Below are 16,071 nucleotides of genomic sequence, written 5' to 3' on the forward strand. Positions count from 1 at the left end.
CAATGTCCCATCTGCTTTTCTGAGTTCCTTTTTTCAATATTTGCATATCCTGAATATCCTCAGAGGAGGAGGTCATTAATGTAATATTGTACCTCTGTTCTTGGACAAACCAGGATGCACTCCAGATCCTGCCTGCAATGGTTCTGTGGGAGGGCAAAGCTGTTGCAGATCCAGGAGGATAACCCAGTAAAGGTGTATTACATGCCTCTGAAGGTTAAGGCAACCGCAGCTGAGAGGCTGTTGAGACAGACACTGAACAGGACAGACAGCCAAACCTGTGATCACAGGACATTTACCAACTGCTGATTGGTTGGAATCAGTGATTTCCACAATGTTGGGGACTGGGTAGAGAGGTCTGTTTGGTTGCGACCACAGCCTCAGGGTTGTGTCAGATGTCATTCATTCTTTTCAGGTTGAAGAACAGGCCAAATTTGGCTGATCAAAGAAGCACTGGGCATAATCACCCCTTCACTATGGTTCAGCTTGTCCAGGTGGGGGGCACAGGGGAAGAAGGCGGGGTGAGGCTTAAGCTGTGAGCAAACACCCAAAAATGTGGAGTCTGACTGCTCATTACAAGGACAAATGTGGGTGAGAAAAATATGCATCACAATTGCCTGATTTCTATAAAGAAACACTAACAGGAGGCTCAAGAAATGATCAAAACTGTATTTGGAGGTGGGGGTGGCTGGAGTAACAGCGCTGGAGGGGACCAGAGCATGTTCGCAGTGAGTTTTCTTCAGTTAGACTTTCCTATCTTACAGATTTATTTAAAATACACATAGAAATTTATGTATACTATATTTTACTATTTAACAGTCTTTATAAATTTTAACTTTTGTACATAGGAAACCATTCTGAGATTTAATTCCTTTAAACACTAACAGTTACAAAGTGTAAACCATACAAAATGACAATTGTCAAATCTCTGTCTAACTAAAAGGACATGTGGTATCATAGTTTGTCCTTCCCCTGTCTCACACGGGGGTATTTTTAGGAATAAGTGGCATATTATAATGCAATAGGGATTTGAGTTTAGTCCCTTAAATGTAGTAGGATTTTCAAAGATTTACATAAGCTTTGAGTAGTTTTCCTCACATCCATTAAAATGGGAATTCAGTTGGGACCAGCCCGGCAGTGTAGCAGTTAAGTGCGAGCACTCCGCTTTGGCGGCCCAGGGTTCGCAGGTTCGGATCCCGGGCGAGGACTGACACACCACTTATCAAGCCATGCTGTGGCGGCATCCCATATAGAGCAGATAAAGATGGGCACGGATGTTAGCCCAGGAACAATCTTCTTCAGCAAAAAAAGAAGGATTGGCATCGGATGTTAGCTCAAGGCTGATCTTCCTCGCAAAAAAAAAAAAAAAATTGTTGGGTTTCCATTTCTTGCTTACACTTTTGAATATTCTGTTGGTGTGCAAAATGGGTAACTGTTTAGAAAACTGAAGTGAAACGATTTTTGGCTATACCAGTTATACATGAATGTCATGAAAGCATGCATGGTATTGTAACACTTTAAAAAGGATTAAACTAATTTCAATTGTAAAAAAAAAAGCAAGCTATGAAATAATACATATAGCAGATCTCATCTCAGTAATTTTTTTTGTTTTTGGAAAAAGATTACATGTGTCTCTAAATATACAAAAATAAAGAAATAATGATTCAGAAACATGCATCCAGAGAGAACAGGAGCTAACACTGGGGAAGGTGAAGCAACTGTGTTTTAAGGGATGGGTTAGTGGGGTGGGGAAGGGATAGAGTAGAGGAAAAACTGATCCTATACATTTCCATACCATTTGAATTTTTAAAATATGCACTGTTCATTTTGTGGTTAATGAATAATTTTTTCCAAAAAATATTATGTTAATAAACTACCTTACCACTCAGTATGTATAGTGCATTATTTCCATGGTTTTTGCTACTCAGCGGGAAGTTATTCATACATGTTGACTTTTCTTGCTTGTTTTCTTGTTGTTCGATTAGTCATTTTGGGGACCTCAGCAGTTCATTGTATATTGTCATTAGTAGTTCATACAAGGTTAATCTCTTAACGTTTAGTTTTCTCCTTTATCCTCATTCTCTATTCCCATTCTCTCCCACCCAGGCACTCACACTATTGTACTTGGTAAGCTATTATTTTTTTGTGTGTGTGAGGAAGATCAACCCTGAGCTAACATCCATGCCCATCTTCCTCTACTTTATATGGGATGCCGCCACAGCATGGCTTGACAAGCAGTGTGTCCATGCGCGCCCGGGATCTGAACCCAGGCCGCCAGCAGCGGAGCTCGAGCACTTAACGACTATGCCAAGAGGCCGGACCCCAGTAAGCTATTTTAAATATGTATGGATCTTGGAAAAATATGAAGTATTGCTTTGTGTCACTATGGCTGCTAGATTGCTACTAATTTTTACCCCTGTGCTTGGTTTATCTATATATATCATCTATGAATCATTCAAGTGTATTTTGGGTAGGGCGTTGTTTTTAAATTACTGAAATACAGAACTATTATTTATTTTTACAATACCACATGTATAATATATTGGACTTCATTACCCAGAATCACTTGTGTTTGGTTGTCTATAATATGCCAGTATTTACCAGTAACAATATGTTTCATTTTAGGTGTTTGATTTAACCTTTTTTTTCCTGGTTTAGCAACAAAATACTGCCCAACCACGACAAATGAATTCCTGCTGATTTCCAGTATACACAATACTGTGTTTACATGAAAAAAACTATATATATGTATGCTATACATTTTAAATCCACTTTCTATTAATTTCCCCTACTAGCTCCTGTCAGACCCCAGGAACATTGATATTAGAGACACAGTCCCTTCCTTCGTGGAGGTAGAGTCTCCTAGGAGGACAGACCAGTAACAACACAGCGTTTGTCTCAGCCCCCATGTGACGGAGAATTCAGGTAGAGGGTAAGAGGCTGCCCTAACCTTTTCAGAAAATGTCATTTGAATTGTGAACTGTCACACTTTATAGTTTATAATGTAGAAAACCTATGGGGTGGTGATGGTGGCAAGTCCTGTGCACCTTCAGAAAGGTCACAGGTTTCCAGAGGCAGCAGGCAGGGGCAGGGTGCAGGCTGTAACCTCAGGCTCACGCTCCAGGGGAAGGAAGTGCCCCCAGGGAACCCCACTACAGGGCTCTTCACTGCCCCTGGGTTGGGGCAGGATGCGTGGTGGCTGCGCTTTTGGGTTCTGAGTGGAACTTGCCTGGGCTGTAGTCTCACTCTCCATCTCTTAACCTCTCTGGCCTTCGATGTTGTCATCTCTCAACTGGGAGCCATTACTGCTGTAAGGGTATTGAGAGATGAAGAAACATGTATAGCAATGTGCAGGGCACACATATCCTTTAATTATGGTCACGGGATGAGGCTCCTCCGGCACCATCGATTCCCAGAGCAGGTTCCCTCCTGCCTTTGGCTCACTGTCCACTATGGGGAACGACAGTCACCGCGTGGATAAAGCCTCTAAGACTCCGCCTACTTTAGGTAAGGACCATTCACCCTCCACTCATAAAGACCCATGACCTTCAGGACTTCTCTCCCCCAGGAACCTGTGACGTGGACGGGCTGGGTGAGGGGTAGGGGTGCTGAGTGGAGGTGCTGGACGTCACAACGAGGCATGCGGCAAAATATGGGCTTGCTTATCGCGAACCCGACATTTGACTCCAACAACCTGAGGAATTACGGACAGAGGGACTGATGGGCCTGGCTTTCTCGCCTCAGCTCCAAAAATGGCGGTCTCAGCAACCTGAGCTTCCATAGGACAGGCTCAGCCACCCAAGGGTTTCTCAGGAGCTGCACCTCTGAAACCTGCTGTCTGCAGAATGTTCCACATAATTCCTGAGCATCTTCAAGAGGAAATCCCTATAGACTCCAGAGATCCTGTTTTAAAAAAATGAAATAGGGCCGCCCGGTGGCTTAGCAGTTAAGTGCACGCACTCTGCTACTGGCGGACCTGGTTCAGATCCCAGGCGCGCACCGACGCACTGCTTCTCCGGCCATGCTGAGGCCACGTCCCACATACAGCAACTAGAAGGATGTGCAGCTATGACATACAACTATCTACTGGGGCTTTGGGGGCGGGGGGAAGGAGGAGGATTGGCAACAGATATTAGCTCAGAGCCGGTCTTCCTCAGCAAAAAAGAGGAGGATTAGCATGGATGTTAGCTCAGGGCTGATCTTCCTCACCAAAAATAAAATTAAAAAAATAAAAAAGAAATATACCTTCCAAAGATTTCCCAAACCATTTTCAGTTACCAGGGAAATTTCAAAGCAGAAAAAAGTGAAGCCCTGAGCTGTTTACCAAGTTGTTAAACTACATATATGTTTATTTTTGTCAGTCCTTATTATCTACTCATCTGTTATTCATCAATTTATATATTTCTGAATTTATATTTTATAAGAGTAATCTGTTTTATAGATTCATAGCATACAATAAAATGCTTGTTTTTGTTTTTTTTTTGTTTTTTTTTTTTTGTGAGGAAGATCAGCCCTGAGCTAACATCTATGCTAATCCTCCTCTTTTTGCTGAGGAAGACGGGCTCTGAGCTAACATCTATTGCCAATCCTCCTCCTTTTTTTTCCCCCAAAGCCCCAGTAGATAGTTGTATGTCATAGCTGCACATCCTTCTAGTTGCTGTATGTGGGACACCGCCTCAGCATGGCCTGGCAAGCGGTGCGTTGGTGCACGCCGGGGATCGGAACCCCGGCCGCCAGTAGCAGATCACACGCACTTAACCACTGGGGCCGGCCCAAAATGCTTGGTTTTTGAAAGGATGTGGGTGAATTTTTTAATCAATTATCGTTATGTTTGCCTAATGAGCCATCTGCTAAAAATAAATTGTGATGCAGAATTTCAGAAAAATTCAGAAATTCAGAGCTTAGAGAATGCTTCCTAGAGAGTCACAATTAGGCTGGCATCCGAAGAAAGTGCAAGAAAACAAGGGAGTAAACAATGTGTATGGGGCATGAGAGCTGCTTGTGCAAAGGCTGCGTGGTAGGAAGATGAGTGTGGAGGGAGAGGGTAGGATGGTAGACCATGAGACTGCAAATAGATGTAGACCAGACTGTGCAATGATTGGACTTGGGACAATGCAAAGATTATATCTCTTGCCAAAGCAATGAAAGCTGTAACGTTGTTTTAAGTAGCATGATGAAAAGTACAATTTGAAAAAAAGATAGGTACTAGAAAGGGGTGAGGTAGAGTGAATGGGAGTCAATTACTTAACAGGCTGTGTAGTCAGCTGGAGACAGTCATGCTGGTAACTTGGACTCAGATGGGGCTGAGATCTGCCTAAGGATGGGGTGGGGTGGAGGGCTGGAAAGGTCAGGGTCATTCTAATCCCCAGATACACCAACCCCTTGGGGCACAAACAGGAAACAGAGTCAGCAGATGCTCAGAGGCCACCACACTCCAGGCACTGGGCCTCCTGGCCCTGGGGCTTCCTGCTTCGTTGGTGTCCTGGGTGCTCTTTTCCTCCCTAGGCTTCCTTCCCCTGAGCTCCTTCACTTCTTGGAGACAGTGGTTCAGGGAACCTCACGGTTGGCTGGGACTTTTCACAGTTCCTCTGGCAGGTCCAGAGTTGGTCTCCATAAACTGCCCCTCTCTGGGGAAGGGAATTCTGCAGTCACTGGAATAGATTAGGGCTTGTCGTGAGGATGCAGGGAGCAAGGGATGGACTCCACCCAGACCCCAGAACCTGAAGGGTAAAGCCGTCCATTCCTTGCACTGCACAGTGCTGGAGATAGCATCCTGGGAAGAGCGAGTGAAACTAGTGGGCTCCACTTACACTTCCCTGGTGAGAAAAGGCACAGGCCTCACTCAGCCTTGCAATTTTCAGTTTCCTCATCATTAAAGATGGGATTAAATAGCCTCAAAAGGCTCAAGGGAGGATTACAAAGGTGCAAATGAGATCACGCATATTAACACCGCGCCCAGCCCACCCGGCCTATTTAATCACAGGAGATTTCACTTCCCACCAAGGGTCACCCCTAAACATCCTTTAACCTCCCGGCCTGCCCCGCCCCGCTCCTAGAGGGAGAAGCCGGTCTTGGTGGGTAAGATCCTAATAGCTCCACTCTCCTAGTGGTATATTTATGCCATAGTCTCATCACCGACCACACAATCTGCTGCAATACTGGCCTCAGAGGCTCTTCCCGGAGACCAACCGCACAGACCCGCCCAGAGCCGCCAGCCCCAGGTAAGCAGGGAGATGGGACAACGTGGGTACCCAAGGCGGGAAAGTGGTGAGACCGGAGGCTTCCTGAGCGCCTGCTCTTCGCCCAACCCAGAGGTCGCACCTCGAAAGGGAATCCGAACTCGGGTCTGGCCTATTTTAAAACACATGCGTTTTATTATGATTTCCTGGTCCCTCTAGGAGCCTTGTCCTAAGGCACCTAAATGCTTACACGAAATCAGATGCCCAGATCTGACCGTTAAGGGGTCTGAAAGCGGGAATATCTATGTACAACAAAGCGAAAGCGAGTGTCCTCCGAGACCCGCCTCACAGACTCGCCCGTAGCAGCCTGTTCCAGGTGATCAGAGACCGGATGGTGTAGGCGCGGGAGGCGCCTTAGTTCCTGCGTGCCCGCTCCAGCAGGACCCAGGACCGCACGGCACAGGGAAGCCAGACTAGGATTCAGGTTAAAACACATGCTTTTATTAAGATTCAGCGTCCCTCAATGAGCTTTGTCCTAAGTCATCTAAATGCTTGCTAAAAATACAGATATCGCCACCCCAACCTGTCCTCATTGGAGGCTAATTTCTGTGTGTAACAAAGCGCCCAGAGGCGCTGTTCTGAAGCCGCGGGTGGAATCCCCTTCTGGGATGCCTCAGTGATGGGTGGTTTGTGAACAGGCAGGGAGTGGAGGGTTTAGAGCTGTGGGACCCTGATCTGCCTGTTTCTCACGTCCTGGATGGATTTGATCTTCCATAGTCTAACCATCTGCTAGCTTACAGACACTTAGAGTTTAAGTAGGTTGCCCAACATAACTCAGTTTAAAGCGACACCCAGAACCCTGGGCAGATTTTAGTCATTCTATAGGTCATCTGGCTGGGGACTAAGGAGATATATGGAGATACAATCATGGCAGAGACAATATGGCTACAATTGTATGGGGAATCCAGATCTCCAGAACCTGCATAAGTTTGCAGCAATCACAGAGTTTAAAGAAAAATTCACAATACTGTTCTCTGATTTTTGTGTTAGGGGAGATGACCTATCATGGAGTCAGGGGATGCCTGGATCAAAAGGAAGTGACAAATGACTGAGAGCTGGTGGCAGCATGGGAGATAACTAAGGGATCTGCTTGCACAAAGGTGCTGGGGCCAGAGGGAGCTGAACCTGCTAGAAAAGGGAAGGAAAGTGAAGGCTGCAGAGAGCTTGGTGCCGCGAGAAGCTGGAACTGAGGGAAGGACTGGTCTGGAGATGGGACAGCAGTCCTGGAGGAGAGGGTCAGAATGAGATGAATGTGTGGGTGGAGAGGAGATTGGAGGTGGTCCCAGTGGATGCTGATGGTGGCGAGGGTGGTAGTGGTAACAACAGAAGATGTGTTCCTTGACCGTAAGATCCTGAGTACGGAAAGTCTGGGATATTATTACTTACCCTTGAGTACCTGCTGCTAGGCACATGTCCCCTCTTCCGTAAATCCTTTCCGACTTGTCGAGGGTCACGTGGCTGTAAATGGAGGAGCCGGGATTTCAGCCCAGGCAGCCTGGCTTAGAGTCTCTGCCCTCTCCACCCCACCGGGCTCCTTCCGGATCCACTACCCTCTATCTGCAGTCTTGTAAATCTTTGTCGATCAGATGAGGCACAAAGAACAATCTCTCTTGTTTTTCATTCTGATGTCTCTGGATTATTAAAAATGTTCTGCTTTGATTTCACGATGGGTCATTTGTTTCAATGGTTTATCTCCTGTACCCTTTTTACATCCAGGCTGTTCATTCTGTTTTGTTTAAATTTCTTTATATAGGAGCTATTTATATGTTTAACAAAATAGCAGTTTTCTGATTTTCAATCATAGAAAGGGCTATGATTCCTCAGCCAGAGAATTAAAATATTCTTCCATATTTATCCTTATAATCTATGATTTTATCATTTTTACTTTTAATAGACATACAGAGAGAAAATTGCATGATCCTGTAACCCTACAACCACCGTCTAGATTAACAAAAAGATTATTACCAGCATCCCCAGAAACCTGTCTCATGTTCCTCCCAGTCACTAGCCTGTCCCTCTTCCCCGGATATTAGCACTATACTGAGCTCTGACACCATGAAGTAGTTTTTCCTGCACACACAGTCTGTATTATTTTGTGCCTGGCTTTTCTTCACGCATTATATCTGTGAGATTCACCCAAGTTTGGGGATGAGGAGCAGTTAGTGCTGTTCATTGCTGATTAATTTCCCATAGTGTGAACGTACCACAATTCATTTATGCATTCTAATATTGTAGGACATTGGGTTATTTCCACTATAGACCTGTTATGAAATATATTCCTATGAACCTTCGTGTATGTGTTTTGGTGCACATATTTTTATGCCCTTTTGGGTCATATGTCTGATGGTTATATACCCTAAGTAGAAAAACTGGGTCCTATAATGTGTATACATTCAAAGTCAGTTAATAATGCAAAATAGGGGGCCAGCCCAGTGGCATGGTGGTTAAGTTCGCGCTATGTGCTTCGGCGGCCCAGGGTTTTCAGGTTCAAATCCTGGGCGCAGACGTATACGCCGCTTATCAAGCCATGCTGTGGCAGCATCCCACATACAAAATAGAGGAAGATGGGCACAGATGTTAGCTCAGGGCCAATCTTCCTCAGCAAAGTAAATAAATAAATAAATAAATAAAAATAATGCAAAATAGTTTATTGAAGTGGTTGTACGAACTTAGATTTTTACCAACTGTGTATGAACATTTCAGTAACACCACATTTTAGAAGGACTTGCGTATTTTTTTATTGTGAAATTTTTGTTGTACATTATTGTTTATCAGTCACCATATAAGTGCATCCCTCCACCCCTTGTGCCCACCCCTCACGCTCCTAGCCCCTGGTAACCACCAAACAGTTCTATCTGTCTGTATATTGGTTTATCTTCCACATATGAGTGAAATCATGCACTGTTTGTCTTTCTCTTTCCGGCTTGTTTCACTTAACATAATATCCTCCAGGTCCATCTATGTTGTTGCAAATGGGACGATTTTGTCTTTTTTTATGGCTGAGTAGTATTCCATGGTATATGTATACCACATCTTCTTTATCCAATCATCAGTTGAGGGACACTTGGGTTGCTTCCATGTCTTGGCTATAGTGAATAATGCTGCGATGAACACAGGGGTGCATAAGCCTCTTTGGATTGTTGATTTCAGGTTTGTTGGGTAGGTACCCAGTAGTGGGATAGCTGGATCATAAGGTATTTCTATTTTTAGTTTTTTGAGGAATCTCCGTACCATTTTCCATAGAGGCTGCACCACCAGCAGTGGGTTAGGGTTTCCCTTTCTCAACAGCCTCTCCAGCATTTGTTGCTTTTTGTCTTGGTGGTTATAGCCATTCTAATGGGTGTAAGGTGATATCTTAGTGTGGTTTTGACTTGCATTTCCCTGATGATTAGTGATGTTGAGCATCTTTTCATGTGCCTATTGGCCATCTGTATATCTTCTTTGGAGAAGTGTTTCTTCATTTCCTCTGCCATTTTTTGATTGGATGGTTTGTTTTTTTGCTATTCAGTTGTGTAAGTTCTTTATATATTATGGAGATCAATCCCTTGTCAGATATATGGTTTACAAATATTTTTTCCCAGCTGGTGGAGTCCCTATTCATTTTGATCCTGGTTTCATTTGCCTTGTAAAAGCTCTTTAATCTGGTGAAGTCCAACTTGTTTATTTTTTCTTTTGTTTCCCTTGTCTGAGTAGACATGGAATTCAAAAAGATCCCTTTATGGCTGATGACGAGTAGTGTACTACCTGTATTTTCCTCCAGGAGTTTTATAGTTTCAGGTCTCACCTTCAGGTCTTTGATCCATTTTGAGTTAATTTTTGTGTATGGCAAAAGAAGATGGTCCACTTTCATTGTTTTGCAAGTGGCTGTCCAGTTTTCCCAGCACCAATTTTTTTTTTTTTTTTTGTGAGGAAGACCAGCCCCGAGCCAACATCCATGCTAATCCTCCTCTCCTCGCCGAGGAAGACCAGCTCCTAGCCAACACCCACCACCAATCCCCCTCCGTTCCCTCCCCAAAGCCCCAGTAGATAGTTGCATGTCATAGTTGCACATCCCTCCAGTCGCCGCACATGGGATGCGGCCCCAGCATGGCCGGAGAAGCGGTGCGTTGGTGCACGCCTGGGACCCGAACCCAGGCTGCCAGCAGCGGAGTGCACGCACCCAACCACTAAGCCACGGGGCCGGCCCCCCAGCACCATTTATTGAAGAGACTTTCCTTTCTCCACTGTATGTCCTTAGCTCCTTTGTCACAGATTAGCTGCCCATAGATATGAGGTTTTATTTCTGGACTTTCAATTCTGTTCCATTGATCTGTGTGTCTGTTTTTGTTTTTTTGTTTTTTGGGGTTTTGTTTGTTTGTTTGTTTTGTGAGGAAGATCAGCCCTGAGCTAACATCCATGCCAACTCTCCTCTTTTTTTGCTGAGGAAGACTGGCCCTGAGCTAACATCTATTGCCAATCCTCCTCCTTTTATTTCTTTTTTTCCCCTTTTTCTCCCCAAAGCCCCAGCAGATAGTTGTATGTCATAGTTGCACATCCTTCTAGTTGCTGTATGTGGGACGCCGCCTCAGCACAGCTGGACAAGCTGTGCGTCGGTGCAGGCCAAGGATCCAAACCCGGGCCGCTAGTAGCAGAGCACATGCACTTAACTGCTAAGCCACAGGGCCGGCCCCTCTGTGTCTGTTTTTGTACCAGTACCGTACTGTTTTAATTACTATCACTTGGTAGTATGTTTTGAAGTCAGGGATTGTGATGCCTCCAGCCTTGTTCTTCCTTTTCAGGATTGCTTTAGCTATACAGGGTCTTTCGTTGCACCATATGAATGTTAGTATTTGTTCTATTTCTGTGAAGAATGTCCTTGGGATTATGATTGGGATTGCATTGAATCTGTAGATTGCTTTAGCTAGTATGGACATTTTAACTATGTTTATTCTTCCAATCCAAGTGCATGAAATATTTTTGCATTTCTTTATGTCATCATTGATTTCACTCAATAATGTCTTATAGTTTTCATTGTATAGGTCTTTTACTTGCTTGGTTAAATTTACTCCTAGATATTTTATTCTTTTTGCTGCAATTGTAAATGGGATTGTCTTCTTGAGTTCACTTTCTGTTAGTTCGTTGTTGGTATATAGAAATGCAACTGATTTCTGTAAGTTGATTTTGTACCCTGCCACTTGGCTGTAGTTGTTGATTATTTCTAATGGTTTTCCAATGGATTCTTTAGGGTTTTCTATGTATAAGATCATGTCATCTGCAAAGAGTGAGAGTTTCACTTCTTTGTTGCCTATTTGGATTCCTTTTTCTTGCCTAATTGCTCTGGCCAGAACCTCCAGTACTATGTTGAATAAAAGTGGCGAGAGTGGGCACCCTTGTCTTGTCCCTGTTTTCAGATGGATGGCTTTCAGTTTTTCCCCATTAAGTATGATGTTGGCTGTGGGTTTGTCATATATGGCCTTTATTATGTTGAGGTACTTTCCTTCTATACCCATTTTGTTGAGAGTTTTTATCATAAATGGATGTTGGATCTCGTCAAAAGGCTTCTCTGCATCTATTGAGATGATCATATGGTTTTTATTCCTCATTTTGTTAATGTGGTGTATCACATTGATTGATTTGCAGATGTTGAACCACACGTGTGTCCCTGGTATAAATGCCACTTGATCATGGTGTATGACCTTTTTAATATATTGCTGTATTCAGTTTGCCAATATTTTGTTGAGGATTTTTGCATCTATGTTCATCAGGGATATTGGTCTGTAGTTTTCCTTCTTAGTATTGTCTTTGCCTGGCTTTGGTATCAGGGTGATGTGGGCCTCATAGAAAGTGTTGGGAAGTGTTCCATCTTCCTCTTTTTGGAATAGTTTGAGAAGGATAGGTATTAAGTCTTCTTTGAATGTTTGGTAAAATTCTCCAGAGAGGCCATCTGGTCCTCGACTTTTATTTTTTGGGAGGTTTTTGATTACTGTTTCAATCTCTTTACTTGTGATTGGTCTATTCAGGTTCTCTATTTCTTTTTGATTCAGTTTTGGGAGGTTGTATGAGTCTAGGAATTTATCCATTTCTTCTAGATTGTCCAATTTGTTAGCATATAGTTTTTCATAATATTCTCTTATAAGATTTTGTATTTCTGTGTTATCTGTTGTAATGTCTCCTTTTTCATTTCTAATTTTATTTATTTGCGCCTTCTCTCTTTTTTTGTTGGTGAGTCTGGCTAGGGGTTTGTCAATTTTGTTTATCTTCTCAAAGAACCAGCTCTTTGTTTCATTGCTCATTTCTACTGTTTTTTTAATTTCAATTTCATTTATTTCTGCTCTGATTTTTGTTATTTCCCTCCTTCTGCTGACTTTAGGCTTTGTTTGTTCTTTTTCTAATTCTGTTAGGCATAGTTTGAGGTTGCTTATTTGGGCTTTTTCTTGTTTGTTAAGGTGGGCCCCTATTGCTATGAGTTTCCCTCTCAGGACCACTTTTGCTGCATCCCATATGAGTTGGTACAGTGTATTTTCATTTTCATTTGTCTCCAGATATGCTTTGATTTCTCCTTTAATTTCATCAATGATCCATTAGTTGTTTAGTAGCATGTTGTTGAGTCTCCACAGCTTTGTCACTTTCCCGATTTTTTCCCTGTAGTTGATTTCTAACTTCATGGAATTATGGTCTGAAAAGATGCTTGTTATGATTTCAATCTTCTTAAATTTATATAAGCATGCCTTGTTTCCCAACATATGGCCTATTCTTGAGAATGTTCCATGTGCGCTTGAGAAGAATGTGTAATGTGCTGTGTTTGGATGCAGTGTTCTATATATGTCTATTAAGTCCATCTCATCTAGTTTTTTGTTTAGGTCCATTATTTCTTTATTTATTTTCTGTCTGGATGATCTGTCCATTGATGAGAGTGGGGTGTTAAGGACTTTCATATTTTAGCACTTTGAAATTCATTTTGGGGTCTCTGGCACTCAAACTGAGATTGCCCATTTTTGATGCTCCCTTCTAGTGTGTAGCACTGTAGTGATCCCAAATTAAAGTTTGGGGTGCTTACCGGGAAGCATCCTCTGTGGGGTGCCCTGTACTCCAGGTTTGTTCTCTCAACCCTCAAAGTCAGCTGAAAGCTCTACTCACTTTCTCAGCTGTTCAGCTTCCAGTTGGATCAGCAACTGCTTCTAAGGAAAAGCTGTACTCCTTCTTTTTAGGGTCTTGTCCCCACAAATTGTAACCAGTGTATAGCTCACCAATGACTTCAAAGAGTAGTTGTATGAGTGTGTATTTTTCAGCTTCATCTCACATTGAAATCCTGATCTCCAATTTCTTTCCATACAGCATGTGAAAATCAGTTTTCTGAGTAGGAGGGTCCTCAGAGTAAATCTAATCTAGTCCACATCCCATCCACCTATGTACACAGTTGGACACATCCTACAGTTAAATATCTGTGGTATAAGCCAAATAGTGCCAAATCCTTCTTAGGTTTTTCACAAGACTGAAATGATTGAAGTTGGTATTTTTAAACTTGCTTACCTGATTCTCTTGGAGACAAGGATGTTATGTAACTTTCCCTGGGTCCCCCAGATTGTAGGTAACTAAAGCGGGAGGCTGACTCAGGGCCAGGGGATCTAGTCCCACATCTATACACTTTCCCCAGTCCCATGCAGCGCCCTTGTAGTTGACTTGAGTTTAGGTGGATTGTGGTGGTAGATAGAAGAATCAGTGGTTGCTTCAAATGTGGCAGTGAGCAGGGCCACAAGACATATGGTAGCCTTTTTTACATGAAACAATATTTTCTCATCCCCAGGAATGAATAAGCACTTTAGAGTCATGTCTGCTTTCTGACCAAGAGAATTGGGGAGGCTGGATTCAACTACCTGATTGGCTGGAGGTGGTGAGTGGAGCTCCTCTGGGCATCGACCTATGCACCTGAGGCCAGTAGCCTCATAGGAACAAAACATTCAGGACAGGAAGGACGGTGAGATCTGAGGGGGTGTCTGGTCAGTGGAGAGATCCTGCAGAGCCAGAGCCCAATCTCCTGAAGAAAACCCACCTCAGTCTAGTCCTTCATTCACAGCACAATGGCAGTTGAAACAGCCCTGGCAGGACTCCAGGCAGAAGCCAACTGTCCCATCTGTCTGGATTATCTGAGAGACCCTGTCACCATTGAATGTGGCCACAACTTCTGTCGATCTTGCATCCAACAGTCCTGGGAAGATCTATGGGACATGTTCCCTTGCCCTGTCTGCCGTCACCCTTGCCAACAGAGGCACTTCAGGAGCAACATCCAGCTGGGAAGGATGATTGACATCACTAAGCTCCTCCACATCACCAGGAGCAAGAAGAAGAGGCAGGAAAACAGGCGCTTGTGTGAGAAGCACAACCAGCTCCTGACCCTCTTCTGTGAGGAGGACCTAGAGGTGCTGTGTCCCCTGTGCACTCAGCCTCCTGACCACCAGGGCCACCAGGTGAGGCCCCTGGAGGAAGCCGCCTCTCATCACAGGCAGAGACTCAGCAGTTACATCGAGTCCCTGAAGACGCAGGTGGCAGACGTTCAGAAATTAATAAGCATTCAAAGCAAAAAACCCTTAGAACTGAGAGAGAAGGTGCAAAATCAGAGAAGGAAATTAGCCTCTGAATTTGAGCAGCTGAACCAGTGTGTAGAACGTGAGCAAGAGGCAGTTCTGTCAAGGCTGGCCGAGGAAGAGAGGGACATTCAACAGAAACTCAGCGCAAACATAGCGGCCTTTTCAGAGCACGTTTCTACCCTCAAAGGCCTACTGAAGGAGGTGGCAGAGAGGTGTGTGATGTCGGAGGTGAGGCTGCTGACAGATATCCAGAGCCTCCTCCACAGGTGTGACAGCCTGAAAACCCCGGCTGTCTATTCGATCCAGCTAAGGAGAGAAGGATGCAGCCTTCCCCCGCAGTATTCGGCTCTGCAGAAAATTATACAGAAATTTAAAGAAGAAGTTACTCTGGATCCTGAAACAGCACATCCTAATCTGCTTGTCTCTGAGGATAAAAAGTCTGTGACATTTGCGAGGAAAAAGCAAAGAGTTCCTCGCAATCCAAAGAGATTTATGGTTGATCCAGTGGTCCTGGGTTCTGAAGGGTTCCATTACGGCCGACATTACTGGGAGGTCCAGGTGGGTGACAAGCCTGAGTGGGCCGTGGGGGTTTGTAGAGACTCCCTTTCCAGGAAGGGAAAACGGCCCCGATCAGGACAGAGCAGACGCTGGACAATTCAGCTGCAGAATGGTGACTATGTCGCACAAGGTGCCGTGACTGTCACTCTTGTGCTGAAGGAAAAGCCTAGAGGTGTTGGCATTTATCTGGACTATGAGTTGGGTAACATTTCATTTTACAGTTTGAATGACAGGTCTCACATCCATTCTTTCACGGATAAATTTTCTGAAGTCCTAAAGCCTTACTTCTATATCAGACGGGACTCTAAACCTCTGACAGTCTGTGCGGTAAGAGATTATGAAGCATGAACTGTGACTTTGCTTCATTTTCCTCCTGTAATTTATGGAGTAGGTCAAATATTGCACAACTGTCAGTAAATGTAGCACCAACAAAAATTTTTTTAATGCTCATTTTGTTACCGCATGGGGTAACAACGTGGGGCCTTCTGCTTGCTGCAAGACATGCCAATAGTCAAGAGGCAAGGTGGTAGGAGAGAAAGGACTCTTTAATAATCCCCCCCCCCCAAAGCCCCAGTAGATAGTTGTATGTCATAGTTGCACATCCTTCTGGTTGCTCTATGTGGGATGCGGCCTCAGCATGGCCAGAGAAGCAGTGCGTCGGTGCGCGCCCGGGATCAAACCTGGGCCGCCAGCAGTGGAGCGCGCGCACTTAA

General features: G+C 44.1%; 2 protein-coding genes across 2 annotated transcripts in view; one reads left to right on the forward strand and one right to left on the reverse strand.

Annotated features, from left to right (window-relative positions):
- The window catches only part of TMEM192 (transmembrane protein 192), a 118,156-nt gene that overhangs the window by 41,568 nt on the left and 60,517 nt on the right, over nucleotides 1-16,071 (reverse strand). The gene's annotated exons all lie outside the window — the stretch shown is intronic.
- LOC131411446 (tripartite motif-containing protein 75-like) lies at nucleotides 6,054-15,892 on the forward strand. Its single transcript, XM_058550307.1, has 2 exons — nucleotides 6,054-6,218; nucleotides 14,020-15,892. The coding sequence occupies exon 2, from the start codon at nucleotides 14,294-14,296 to the stop codon at nucleotides 15,704-15,706; it is 1,413 nt and encodes a 470-aa protein (XP_058406290.1). The 5' UTR covers nucleotides 6,054-6,218; nucleotides 14,020-14,293; the 3' UTR covers nucleotides 15,707-15,892.

This window comes from Diceros bicornis, chromosome 11 (genome assembly GCF_020826845.1).
Source record: "Diceros bicornis minor isolate mBicDic1 chromosome 11, mDicBic1.mat.cur, whole genome shotgun sequence".
NCBI lineage: Eukaryota > Metazoa > Chordata > Mammalia > Perissodactyla > Rhinocerotidae > Diceros > Diceros bicornis.

Bases quoted from the DNA above. Each gene is read 5' to 3' on its own strand.
- LOC131411446 (XM_058550307.1), top strand. From the start codon at position 14,294: ATGGCAGTTGAAACAGCCCTGGCAGGACTCCAGGCAGAAGCCAACTGT.